At 42.7% G+C, this 14,523-nt stretch overlaps 1 protein-coding gene across 1 annotated transcript; it reads right to left on the bottom strand.

Moving 5' to 3' along the window:
- Positions 1 to 67: 67 nt before the first annotated feature.
- On the bottom strand, positions 68 to 3,748 carry LOC142929744 (dual specificity tyrosine-phosphorylation-regulated kinase 3-like). Its single transcript, XM_076071528.1, has 4 exons — positions 3,526 to 3,748; positions 2,371 to 2,428; positions 1,951 to 2,099; positions 68 to 803 (listed from the first exon to the last, which is right to left on the bottom strand). The coding sequence occupies exons 1-4, from the start codon at positions 3,562 to 3,564 to the stop codon at positions 663 to 665; spliced, it is 387 nt and encodes a 128-aa protein (XP_075927643.1). The 5' UTR covers positions 3,565 to 3,748; the 3' UTR covers positions 68 to 662.
- Positions 3,749 to 14,523: the final 10,775 nt, after the last annotated feature.

Genomic DNA, 14,523 nt, shown 5'->3' with positions numbered 1-14,523 from the left:
CTCCTTGGCATTGGTATTTAGTGCCTGAACATGTTGCAATAGAGAAGAATATAATATAATGGGCAAAAGGGCAGCACTCATCCCCGTTGTTGGTCAGTGGTGTGAACTCCACGTTCACGTGGCAGTAACCTTAAAAAATTACATATTGCCTCTTCATGACAAATCAAACATCATTTTGATGGTGTTTGAAGACATTTATGAAATTATAAACTCATACAGAAACAGCTTCTGATGGAGATGGATACATGACCTGGCAGTCGCACGTTCGCCAACCGTTGAAGAGGTTCAAGGTTCGAATCAAGCAGCCGCCCTGATTAATACTGCGGGTGTATAACCATAATAATGCATGCTGTCTGCTTCGATGGATGCTAAAGAACACCTGACGTTATTTGCAAGAGTATGCCACTGTGTGCTTTGAACTGGGTACAATGTTTGCCAATATGGAAACCTACACCACAAATTCCTCAATTTGTATTGTGCAATCATTGTCCCCCTACTGGCAGACTAATGCTCCAGGTCACTCTTGCAAATGAGACTTATCCTGGTCTCTTCAGTTCTCATGAGGTTAAACAAAATACACTTTTAAATTGATTTTTTTAAGTTATGGTTATCTTCACAAATTCAGATGTATTTTTTAATGTGGTTCATGTCTTTGTTCAAACTTACCTAGCAGTGTACTCTAGCAACTTGATGGCCACTTCTCTTTTCGTCTTGTGGTCCAGGCATCGGAGCACCTGCCCAAAGGACCCCTTCCCAAGTACATTCAGTACTTGGAAGCGGTACACCAGGTGTTCACCCGTGATCTAGAACAAGATTACACAAGTGTTCAGTACTCAAGCAGGGCCGTCTCTGAGTGCTCAAACAATACTCAGTCTAAACACACGGCTCATTCAAGTTCTCATTTCTTAGTCACTGGTCTGACATTCCCACACTCATGAACATCTTCTTTGGTTCTTTCGGTAAAGTCACGTAGAATGAGAATAAAATAATAAAATAAAATAACACAATAAAATTCTCACGACGTTTCGGCCACAACACAAGTGGCCTTCTTCAGCTTAAAAGACGCTACGAATCTTAACAACGTTCATTGAAGCTCTGTCGTCCCGACAGGTTTGTTCCTTTCACCTGAAGAAGGCCACTTGTGCTGTGGCCGAAACGTCGTGAGAATTTTATTGTGGTATTTTATTTTATTATTTTATTATTTTATTCTCATTCTACTTGACTTTACCGAAAGAACCAAAGAAGATGAATCCTTGCAGTCACGAAAGCTTTAAATCGAAACTCATGAACATGTCTGAGCTTTCCCTGATGTCTCTGCCAAATACATCTTTGCCTCACACTGGAAACCACTAAATCATTCTATGAAAAGTGTGGGTTATAGAATGTCCTTCATCTGTATTTATGATGACAAAGATAGTCACCACATCGCGCGCTTTGAGTGCACTTCTGCGGCCGTCTGGAATGCTCTTCCTTCCGATATTAGGAAGCCACTGGAGCGATGCACTGTTAAATCTAGATTTAAAACTCAAGATCACAGGTGTCACTTTTACATAGCCATGTTCATTCAATTCCCACATTCCACCCACACAGTGAGTGGCCTCACTCTGTATGCCCTGCATACTATACTCATAGGCCCATTCTAGGCTATGCCAACCCCACCCACTACTCAGGTAGCCCCACCTTTAGATCGTATCAATAGTTGAGCAATAGGCCAGAATATTTTAATCGAGATAAAATCCACATTTTTTTGTAGTTGCTTTGTGGCACCAGGAGAGCCTTTCTGAAAATGTCCAAAACTAGGACGTTGAGTAGCTTAACGTTTCAGTGTTCTTCACACAGAAAATCATTAGCAACTTATTAGGTATACACGTGCGTGTAAGGGATGTTGTGGTTTATAGTGGAATGCATGATTTAGTTGCAATGAACATGGCCCATATTGGAGAGGCTTACCGGAATGTAGTGGCCGTCGATGTCATCGTAGCCATCATTGGAAGGGCCATTTCGTTCCGAACGAATCTTGAAATAAAAAACTTCATTGAAACACAATATTTCTTGACGTTCCTGCTCTGTCATTCTGTCTTTGAATTTGTCCAAGAGTTCTGCACACGCACACATGCCCAAAGACACACATGGTCATTCATGCACATATTCACGTGTGCAACACACGTAATTAAGATCACAAATGAATCAAGCACATCATGTTACACTTAACAAAGAGACTCGATTTGGGCCTCTTGTATGTGTGCTCTTATCGGATTTGTAAAGCCATTTAGGGATCGGTCTTCTAGATAGATATGATGTGTGTTTGTTATAGAGGAGTGTGGCAGTAATTCATGTGGTGAATGATGCTGAATAAAGTGGAGTAAAAACCTTGTGGTGTGCAGCTCATCCCTGCCACTGGGAAGACGACTTCATCCGATGGAGTTGCCTGTTTTTGTCACAGAGATGCGCACAGAGCGGCACGCGTGAACATGCGGGCAAGCACACAGACATGGACATATATACAGAGACAAAGTGGTACACACACAAACACCCACTGAGAGAGTGCTTGTGGAAGGGCCTAAATCGCACAAAGCTCTCAGAGGATTACCCTAGAGAGTTTTTTTTGGCCTGCACCTCCGTGATGGCCTCATATATTGGAAAAGGTCAACGCTTTACCTCACTATGCATGATCGACGAGCTGTGGTGAACCCATTTACTGTATACTGTTGGGTGGTATTTAAGAAACTTGCCCCATTGAACTGCCATGCTCGGAGATTAAAGCAGCGACCTCTGGTGTGGAAACCACTACACCAAGCAGCATCCAAGACATACATATTCACGAATAATAGTATATTGCACCTCGATGATGTCAAATAATCTGACACTTTGGGAATATTAAACGGTGCCCATATTCCCAGGTTTGTGGCCAATTCCATTAAACATCTTTAACTGCATTATACATTGATTTCTAATTTACACAAATATGGCAAAAGGGTGAATTGTTAAAGGTATTTTATGAAACTGGTTACAGGTCACGAACCTGAACGCATTCATAAAGTCCAAGTAGAGCACCTGCCAATACGTGTGCTGTGTAATAAGCTCGTGTGTCTCCTGGTTGGTTCACGAGTACTAGAGTCCCTTACTGCGAACTGAGCTGACAAGAAATTGCCTTGACTGTGTCGTGAGTTTGCCGTGTGTAAGCGTGTCTGTACCGTTAGGTAAAACGGCTCGTTGTGGTACTAGTTATAATAGGCGTTTACTAACAGCACTTGCCCCAAAAGTCTATAGAGCTTACACGATGTGGGGTGGGGGTGGAACTTTGATTCTTTGCTGTCAGTTGAACTAGTAATAAACCCATTTGGTGGTGAAGTGACCTGAAAGCCTGCACTGTGTGTTGAGCTTATTGGTCAATGGTAATCGTTCTATTCTAGAATGGCAGTGAAACACGTAGTCCACGACTACTCTACAATAAAAAAAGAAGTGAGCTCGTCTCTGTATTGTGCAGTCTGCTTATAAGAGTTTGCTGTCAAGAGTGTTACTGACCTGCTGCACAATTGCAGACTGAACATCGAGTTGATCCATCTCCAAAAGATCGTTCTGGAACACAGCACAAAGATAGCATTAAAACCTAAATAACCTCCTTTAGCACCCTTCATTCGACCAAGCTTAGAGCAGCAAGGGAGATCTCTCCAGCAGGTGTGGCACTCTCCCAGAACTGTCTTCAATAGGGAGTTCAAATCCCCGTTTAAAGATTGAGAACCTTTCATCCTTGAAGAGTTCGTGAAAAAATTAAGTGCCACTTTGTGTTAATCAATTAGTTCTCCGTATATTTAAATATGGGCCTCGCCATAGGAATGTGGAATTTACACCACCTGGAAATCACTACCCATGACATGAAGCTTAATAGCTTATTGAGCCCTTTCGCAACCATCACCAACAACATCTACCTAAACGACAATCGCCATTAGCATCACTAGCACCACCACGGAAATTGTCTCTGACATCACCACAATCACCACCAGAAAGCAACTAAACCATCACCCCTATCACTACAATTACAATCTTCACGTAACTATCACTTGCAACACTCAACACGAGCAAAGAGCAGATCTCCCCACTGCCACCAGCAACCAACTGCAATCAACACGACCACGACAAAGATCAATGTACCGTCCTCAACACCATTACCATCACTTACCGTGGATAAATCTCTCGTCGGCAAACTCGTACTCGCACTATTGAACATTCAAAACAGAGTCCTCGTGGCAAGAGCCGTAGCTCGAGCCGCGTGCCGCCTCGAAGTTTAGCGCTATGTTAATCGCATCCGGATAGTGACGTCAGTAGCGACGTCACGGCATCCGGTGCGCGGAGTGTCACGTGGGCGTTCGTGGGGGGTCGCGTGTTGTGTGTAATACACGTGTTGTGTATTACACACAACACGTGGTGTGTAATACACGTGTTGTGTATTACACAACACGTGTTGTGTAATACACGTGTATTACACAACACGTGTTGTGTACAGTATGTTGGACTTCTTTCGCACCGCACGTAGACAGCTGTGCTAATCGGAGGTGCCGATTCGAGCTGCAGTACAGTATAGTACAGCTGTTACCATCAGCCACGATGTAGTTCTCATTACAGTACAGTAGTATAAAGAGCAGGAATAGTTATTTCATTAACTTCACCCCACTTTGCCCCCCCCCGTACCCAATGGATGTTTGGCATCGCGTGACGCCCGTGAGCGATGCCCACAAAGTTGTAACGCCTCTTAAATTTTTATTTAAAGCTTTCGTGACTGCAGGGATTCATATTATTGGTTCTTTCGGTAAAGTCACGTTGAAGGGAAACAATAAAATAATAAAAATATAAAACAATTAAATTATCACGGCGTTTCGACTGCAACACAAGCAATTATCATCAGATGTGATAACCACAATAAAATTTTAATAACCGCCACTTTTTTCAAATTTTCTTGTTGTGGTTTCACACCTGATGATGATTGCTGCTTGTGTTGCAGTCGAAACGTCGTGAGAATTTTATTGTTTTATATTTTTACTATTTTATTGTTTCCCTTCTACGTGGTGACTTTACCGAAAGAACCAAGAGAAATGTGACGTCACGTCAAAATGCGCAACTTCAAATAAATATAGACAACACGTTCTACTTTATTAAATAGACTTTTTAATAAATGTTTTCTCCTACAACATCAGAGTGCAGCGCCACATTAAATACGCACTACAATGACAATAGTTTAAAGCGATTTGAAGCATGTTTTATTTATTTATTTGGGGGGGGGCAGAGCTTTGTGACGTCATATTTGAGAGGGGGGGGTCTGACTTTTTGTGACGCCGTGTGACTATGGGGGTGGGGGTCAAAAATCGCGTGCCGTCTTGTTATTCCACTGCTGGATGAGGGGGTTCGCCACGCAGCCGCAGATTGCGGGTGTATCTTGGGCCACGCATCATCGCCACGCTCGTCGATGTGGGTGGGTGGGTGAAGGCGGAGAAGCATGGAAGTTCAGTTCAACAGTTGATGTTGCTGTGCTGCACTGGCGGGCTATAACAATGCTGCTGAAATGATGCACTTTACCGATTTAAGGCCGTGAAGATGATGTGTAAGAAATGTTTTTTTTAATATATATGATACGGAGACGGAAATGCGAATGGGGGTATATGGTGTTACTCTTTGTTTTTTTCTTTGGTAAAGTCACCTATAAATAAGAAATAATAAAATAACATAATAGCGTACGACGTTTCGGTTGCAACATAAGCAGCCATCATCAGATACAGAAGAGCTAAATTTACGACAGAGGGGAAACATTACCCCAGATGTATATACAGACACCCAAGTAGGGGGGAACTAACACAGATACAACAGGGGACACAGAGAGAGAAGCACACCAAAACAAACAGGGTTTAGCAAAATTTGGAAACCATATAAAGCAACACAGACGGTCAGTCAAAACAATTGACGCATAGTCTGGTTGATTACGCTATTTCAAAGATTGCTAAATTGCAAGTTAAGTATGAAATTTAAAATACAGACTGCACACACACACACATAGACATCCAAGTAGAGCGAACCAGCACAGAGACAAGCACAGAGTGAAGTCGCCTTAAATAGGCAGAGAAGGTAAGGCTGAGAGACAATGGGACAAATTAGCAAGAGGTATGCATGGAGCAAAGGGGACGCGGCAGCACACACTCGGAAACACCAAGGCCCACACACAGGCAGAGACAGCACAGAGACACAAATCCAAGCCAAAACAGAAAGGTAGACACACAAGCAGAGACAACACAAAGACACAGACCTCATACCTCCCCGTAGAGGTGGTTCAGACTTGATTTGAAGCTTTCGTGACTGCAGGAATTACTGCAGTCACGAAAGTATATGGTGTGCTTATTTATTTTGATATTTTATATTCTCCAAGACGACCCGAATTATTTTCGGTTGTACACTGGCAGGAAACAGCTCCATATGTAAAATTTACAAAGGGCTGTAGCATTACACTTACTCATTCATTCTGGCCACAACCTGATACCAACATTGACCGATTAAAAAAACCCTATATAATCTGTTTAATACGTAGGTTTTCGCGATCAATATTATTCTCAAAAGTTTTTTTGGGTTAGATCACGCAAATATCAGTGCTGTTAACCCACCACCACCACCACAGCCAATTAAGACGTTACATACACAAAACGTACCAATGAATTTTACTTCAGCACACCGATGTCGAAGAGGAAACGGACATTTACAACTTTAGTACGATGTTTCAATGGCGATTACAACCGGCTTTATCGGGCGATTTTCCCAAATTGTGAATAAGTCTTCCCGTTTCCAGTCTTAAGTCAGGCACTTCCAAATACGGCCTTCAGCGTTGCCAGCTGTTTGGTCGCGGGCTCTTGCAGCCGTGTGACCTCAAGACACACACACACCTGCGCAAGCACACGGACGAGAAGCCGTATAGCTGCAACGTGTGTGGCCAGACCTTCAGGTCGCTTCCACTTGCTTCAGATGTTGTTTTCCCCGCTTCAAATAAAAGGTGCATCGTGTTGAAAAGTAAAACATTGGACAGAGCCTCTATCGAGCTGCACAGGGCTCGCAAATCAGTTTGGCCACCGATGAGCCAACACGTTTAACGCATATTATAGATGAGCAACAAGTATGACCATTGGACACAGGTAAAGGTGGAAGTTTTAATAGTATTTTCTATAAACTCATTATGCATTTCCATGGAGCATTATGGATAAAGCAGGATTAACTCAATTGTGTTCACAAGTAAAACGTGTTTCAGTCGATCAGCCTATTAGTTATCCAGAAAAATATTATCAAGCAGCATTTGTTAAAGCAAGCAAACTGGACCAGTTTAAATATTGTGGGTCTCATCAGCAGTTAGGCTGGTTTAAACAAATGCTGCTGAATTACCGGATGTTATTAGCTAAGAGCATTCCAAATAAAAATGGGACCCCGTTTAATGCACAAAATCAAAGCGATACACAAACTCATGCGTTGCTGTGGATAATTTTTGGGTAACAGCATATATAATCATAACTCCATTTTTCTTGGTTCTTTCGGTAAAGTCGCGTAGAAGGGAAACAATAAAATAATGAACTCAAGCACGTACACCAAGCTCTTAAGGCTAATGGTTATTCCGATGACACAATCCGCAAAGCTATCACTCCAACCATGAAGAAGGACCCTCTTGAGAAGCCTTTCAAAACCATCACGTTACCCTACATTGTAGGGATCACAAAAAAGTTCTCCAAAATCTTGAATAAACACAAGATCCAGGTCCGATTCAACACATTACATAAAATCCGTGATCTGGTTGCGTCTGTAAAAGATGTGATTGCAGACATACAGTACCCTGGTGTCTACAAACTAAGTTGCCTCTGTGGTAGTAGTTACATTAGAGAAACCAAACGGCATGTCTCGGACCGCATTCGTGAACACAAAGCAGACCTGAAACACGGTAGGACCAACACCTCGGCCGTGGCAGATCACTTATAATTCAGTAGGTTCACATGACATTGACTTCTCCTAGACAGAGGTTCTTTGCAAGCCATCTGGCTACCATGAGAGATTCGTTCATGAGGCTATCCACATATACAAACACAGACAATTTCAACCGAGAAGATGGATTCTGGCTTAGCAATCATTGGAAGGATTTGATAAACCATTTTGGGACTTAATTGATTGATCACGCTTACGCTGGCTTTCAGACCGCATCCATTATTTTCGTCTCCCCCCTCCTAGTTTCCGAACATAGATGGACTCATCCATCAGAATAAACTGTCAACTCGCTCTCCGTGGTGCAAACGTTAAAAAACCGCCACTTTTTTTCAAAATTTCTTGTTGTGGTTTTCACACCTGATGATGATTGCTTGTGTTGCAGTCGAAACGTCGTGAGAATTTTATTGTTTTATATTTTTATTATTTTATTGTTTCCCTTCTACGTGACTTTACCGAAAGAACCAAGAATATGAATCCCTGCAGTCACGAAAGCTTTAAATCAAAACATAACTCCATTGTTTCCACGTTAAAATATTCTTCATTTTATATTTTAAAAAAGCCTTAAAACCGAGCTCCATGACACACCAGACAAACATTTTATTGGCCCTGATGTGAAAGAAAGAGGGGTTCATGAAGGGTCAGCATTAGTTAGTCCAAGGAAGGAAAAACACCACTGGTTGGTAACTGAAAGTTAGCTTCTATGAAAGAAGACAACAAGAGAACGTTTAATTCGGCGAGGGGTGGGGGGAAAGGGCAAACGAGCATGGATGCGGGTGGAAGCACCACAGGTAAATCGTTGTACCAACTAATTCTATCAGAAAAAAAGTAATTAATTCTGTCCATTGTAACAGAGGTGTCCATAGAATTTTCTAAGCACATCCCACCATTGGGACCACCATCCGAATAGAGCCGTTTTGCAAATCCTTGAACGGTTTGGAAAGTGAAACCTCAACAGAGGATGCGCATTAGGGAACCTGCAAATTCTGAATGTTCAGCACAACCAGTGCGATTAATTCACGCCTGTTAAACAAAAATATGGGTCTCCATTGTGTGCCACTGCCTGTAACCCACCAAGAAAAGTTCTGGTTACTTATGACAATTTCGATTTAAAGCTTTCGTGACTGCAATGATTCATCTTCTTTGGTTCTTTCAGTAAAGTCACGTAGAATGAGAATAAAATAATAAATTGATAAAATAAAATAACACAATAATATTCTCACGACGTTTCGGCCACAACACAAGCTGCCTTCATCAGGTGAAGGGGGCGAGACTGTCTGGTAGGACAGCGCTGGAGTGAGAGAGCCACGTTCAGATCACAGCTTTTAAGCTGTGTGAGAGGAACAAAGAGCCTTGAAGGAATTAGCATAAAATTTAGCATTGAAATGGCTGAATGATTAGCTTGTGACTGGTCACAGAAATAGCTATGTTAAAAGTTAAAGCATACACATCCGCAGAGGCACCCATTGTTAAAAGGAATTAGCATAGAATTTAGCATTGAAATAGCTAAGTTAAGGCATACACATCCGCAGAGGCACCCCTTGACAATGAGATTAGCATAGAATTTAGCATTGAAATGGCTGAGTGATTCGCTTGTAACTGCTACAGAAATAGTTACGTTGAAGTCAGAGCATACACATTCACCGAGGCACTTAGTACAAATCAAACAGGAGAATTTAGCATTGAAATAACTAGGCGAATTTAGCATTGAAATAACTGGGTGATTTGCTAGTGACTGGTCACAGAAATGACTACACATCTGAGCTATTCACAGTACTATATAGTGAACCAATAAAAACTAAAATATAAATTACCTTCATGTTATCAATAAACTCTATATTCTCCAATCAGCTAAGCTACCAACCATAAGTCGTTATGTATCACAATGCTATATGGCGAAAAAATGGGTGGATTCTTACCCTCAAATTTCCGTACCACGGATAGCTACGGGCCCCGTTCAGACGGACGAGTTCGTCCATGGTCGAAACAGAGGAGGGGGAGAGAGACAGCTGCGAAGCCCTAGTATACTCCATGTTGTAAACCATACCATTAACCGTGGTGTGAGAGGTATTAAGAGGCAATGCTGGCGAAAGAGCTGCGGTCTGAAGGTCATCGTAAAATTACAATTAATTAAGAACAGAAATGATTTAACACATCTTTCCAGTGGTTACTAAGCCTGAATCCATCTTCTCGGTTGAAATTGTCTCTGTGCTTGTATATGTGAATGGCCTCATGAACGAATCTCTCATGGTAGCCAGTTGGTTTGCAAAGAACCTCCGTCTTGGAGAAGTCAATGTCATGTGAGCCCACTGAATTGTAACAGTGATCTGCCACGGCAGAGGAGTTCGTCTTACCGTGTTTCAAGTCTGCTTTATGTTCGCGGATGCGGTCCGAGATATGTCTTTTGGTTTCTCCAATGTAGCTACTACCACAGAGGCACTTTAGTTTGTAAACGCCCGGGTACTGTATGTCTGGAAGAGCATCTTTTACAGATGGAACTAAATCACGGATTTTGTGTACTGTGTTGAATCGGACCTGGATCTTGTGTTTATTCAGGATTTTGGAGATCTTTTTAGTGACCTCTGCAATGTAGGGTAAGGTGATGGTTTTGAGTGGCTCCACAAGAGGATCCTTCTTCATGACTGGAGTGATGGCTTTGCGGATTGTGTAGTCGGAGTAGCCATTAGCCCTGAGAGCCTGGTGTACGTGCTTGAGTTCACTGGTAATGTGTTCCTGGTCGGAAATGCATTGGGCTCTATGGTATAGAGTCTTGATGAGGCAGTTCTTCTGGGATGGATGGTGGTGGGAATCCGGTTTCAAGTAAGCATCTGTATGGGTAGCTTTCCTGTAGACAGAGTGGCTCATTGAACCATCATGTCTCCTTTTAATTAAGACATCCAGAAAGGGTAGTTTGCCATCTTTTTCGACCTCCATGGTAAATCTGATGGCTGGGTGTATGGAATTGATGTGGTCGCGGAATTGGTCTAGAGCAGGCTGGCCATGTGGCCAGATGACAAAGGTGTCATCAACGTACCTCTTCCATAAGGTCGGGCGTAGAGTGGCAGTCTGGATGGCGTCAGTTTCAAATTTTTCCATGAATACGTTGGCTACAACCGGAGATAGGGGGGAGCCCATTGGGGTGCCCTCAGTTTGTTTGTAGAAAGTTCCATTCCAGGTGAAGTATGTGTTGGTTAAGCAATGTCTCACCAGGGGGGGTACATCAGTATGCAGTCCTTGATGAACCAGGTCTCCAATGATAGCGATGGTGTCAGGTACCGGGACTTTGGTGAACAAGGACACCACATCAAAACTGACAAGCAGGTCGTTTGGGGACAGGGAAATGTCTTTGATTGTCGATACCAGGTGAGTAGAATTTAGTACCGCAGAGGTGGTTTTTCCAGTGAAAGGTCGCAGTATATCAGCCAGAAAACGTGCCAGTTTGTAGGTGGGGGAGCTGATAGTAGAGACGATGGGACGAAGGGGTGTATCTTCTTTGTGTATCTTTGGAAGGCCATATAATCTTGGTGGTCTGGCAGCAGAGGGTTTCAACGAGAACTGTTTGTTCTCATCAATTAATGCTGTTGAATCAGAGATAATTTTGTTCGTTTTGGTGACCAGGCTGTTGGTGGGATCTCTTTTTATTTTTGTATAGCTGCCATCGTTGAGTAGTTCTTGAATTTTGTTGTTATATTCTGTTTTGTCCATGATGACAGTGGCATTGCCTTTGTCGGCTGAGAGAACGACAATATCATCCCTCTTTTTTAATTGAGATAATTCAAAACGTTCGTCTTTGCTGATGTTGCTAGGTGGCAACTTAGCGTTTTTGAGGGTTGCAGCGATTTCAGATCTTGCTACGTCTGCAGAGATGTGACTCAAGCCCTTGAGTGCAACGTCGACATGGGCAATGATATCATTAACCGGTAAGTTTCTCGGTGTGACAGCAAAGTTTAGACCTTTAGCTAAAACGGATTTCAGACCATCAGAAATGGAACTGTTACTGCGATTAATTACGACTTTGTTGACGTCTATCTTTTCGGTGTGTGGATCCGATTTTTTGCTGGAGAGGTGATTGAATTTGGAAATCAAATTGTCCCTACATTTGTTCGACATAGTGGCAGCCGAAGAGGTAGTCATATTGTCTACATGTTACCAATCCGATGTAGACATTGTCGACGTTGCACTCAAGGGCTTGAGTCACATCTCTGCAGACGTAGCAAGATCTGAAATCGCTGCAACCCTCAAAAACGCTAAGTTGCCACCTAGCAACATCAGCAAAGACGAACGTTTTGAATTATCTCAATTAAAAAAGAGGGATGATATTGTCGTTCTCTCAGCCGACAAAGGCAATGCCACTGTCATCATGGACAAAACAGAATATAACAACAAAATTCAAGAACTACTCAACGATGGCAGCTATACAAAAATAAAAAGAGATCCCACCAACAGCCTGGTCACCAAAACGAACAAAATTATCTCTGATTCAACAGCATTAATTGATGAGAACAAACAGTTCTCGTTGAAACCCTCTGCTGCCAGACCACCAAGATTATATGGCCTTCCAAAGATACACAAAGAAGATACACCCCTTCGTCCCATCGTCTCTACTATCAGCTCCCCCACCTACAAACTGGCACGTTTTCTGGCTGATATACTGCGACCTTTCACTGGAAAAACCACCTCTGCGGCACTAAATTCTACTCACCTGGTATCGACAATCAAAGACATTTCCCTGTCCCCAAACGACCTGCTTGTCAGTTTTGATGTGGTGTCCTTGTTCACCAAAGTCTGACACCATCGCTATCATTGAAGACCTGGTTCATCAAGGACTGCATACTGATGTACCCCCCCCTGGTGAGACATTGCTTAACCAACACATACTTCACCTGGAATGGAACTTTCTACAAACAAACTGAGGGCACCCCAATGGGCTCCCCCCTATCTCCGGTTGTAGCCAACGTATTCATGGAAAAATTTGAAACTGACGCCATCCAGACTGCCACTCTACGCCCGACCTTATGGAAGAGGTACGTTGATGACACCTTTGTCATCTGGCCACATGGCCAGCCTGCTCTAGACCAATTCCGCGACCACATCAATTCCATACACCCAGCCATCAGATTTACCATGGAGGTCGAAAAAGATGGCAAACTACCCTTTCTGGATGTCTTAATTAAAAGGAGACATGATGGTTCAATGAGCCACTCTGTCTACAGGAAAGCTACCCATACAGATGCTTACTTGAAACCGGATTCCCACCACCATCCATCCCAGAAGAACTGCCTCATCAAGACTCTATACCATAGAGCCCAATGCATTTCCGACCAGGAACACATTACCAGTGAACTCAAGCACGTACACCAGGCTCTCAGGGCTAATGGCTACTCCGACTACACAATCCGCAAAGCCATCACTCCAGTCATGAAGAAGGATCCTCTTGTGGAGCCACTCAAAACCATCACCTTACCCTACATTGCAGAGGTCACTAAAAAGATCTCCAAAATCCTGAATAAACACAAGATCCAGGTCCGATTCAACACAGTACACAAAATCCGTGATTTAGTTCCATCTGTAAAAGATGCTCTTCCAGACATACAGTACCCGGGCGTTTACAAACTAAAGTGCCTCTGTGGTAGTAGCTACATTGGAGAAACCAAAAGACATATCTCGGACCGCATCCGCGAACATAAAGCAGACTTGAAACACGGTAAGACGAACTCCTCTGCCATGGCAGATCACTGTTACAATTCAGTGGGCTCACATGACATTGACTTCTCCAAGACGGAGGTTCTTTGCAAACCAACTGGCTACCATGAGAGATTCGTTCATGAGGCCATTCACATATACAAGCACAGAGACAATTTCAACCGAGAAGATGGATTCAGGCTTAGTAACCACTGGAAAGATGTGTTAAATCATTTCTGTTCTTAATTAATTGTAATTTTACGATGACCTTCAGACCGCAGCTCTTTCGCCAGCATTGCCTCTTAATACCTCTCACACCAAGGTTAATGGTATGGTTTAAAACATGGAGTATACTAGGGCTTCGCAGCTGTCTCTCTCCCCCTCCTCTGTTCCGACCATGGACGAACTCGTCCGTCTGAACGGGGCCCGTAGCTATCCGTGGTACGGAAATTTGAGGGTAAGAATCCACCCATTTTTTCGCCATATAGCATTGTGATATATAACGACTTATGGTTGGTAGCTTAGCTGATTGGAGAATATAGAGTTTATTGATAACATGAAGGTAATTTATATTTTAGTTTTTATTGGTTCACTATATAGTACTGTGAATAGCTCAGATGTGTAGTCATTTCTGTGACCAGTCACTAGCAAATCACCCAGTTATTTTAATGCTAAATTCGCCTAGTTATTTCAATGCTAAATTCTCCTGTTTGATTTGTACTAAGTGCCTCGGTGAATGTGTATGCTCTGACTTCAACGTAACTATTTCTGTAGCAGTTACAAGCGAATCACTCAGCCATTTCAATGCTAAATTCTATGCTAATCCCATTGTCAAGGGGTGCCTCT

Source organism: Petromyzon marinus, chromosome 1 (genome assembly GCF_048934315.1).
Source record: "Petromyzon marinus isolate PM22_M1 ecotype Great Lakes invasive population chromosome 1, UKy_Petmar_22M1.pri1.0, whole genome shotgun sequence".
Classification (NCBI taxonomy): domain Eukaryota; kingdom Metazoa; phylum Chordata; class Hyperoartia; order Petromyzontiformes; family Petromyzontidae; genus Petromyzon; species Petromyzon marinus.
The sequence above is the reverse complement of the archived record's forward strand: the minus strand, read 5'-3'. Positions and strand labels throughout refer to the sequence as shown.

What these genes read in the sequence shown, in the direction of transcription:
- LOC142929744 (XM_076071528.1), bottom strand. Translation starts at nt 3,564, where the DNA reads ATGGATCAACTCGATGTTCAGTCTGCAATTGTGCAGCAG. An exon ending in AGTCTGCAATTGTGCAGCAG is followed by an intron (nt 2,429 to 3,525) that starts GTCAGTAACACT and finishes TGACAAAAACAG; the next exon opens with GCAACTCCATCGGATGAAGT. An exon ending in TCGACGGCCACTACATTCCG is followed by an intron (nt 804 to 1,950) that starts GTAAGCCTCTCC and finishes ATCTTGTTCTAG; the next exon opens with ATCACGGGTGAACACCTGGT.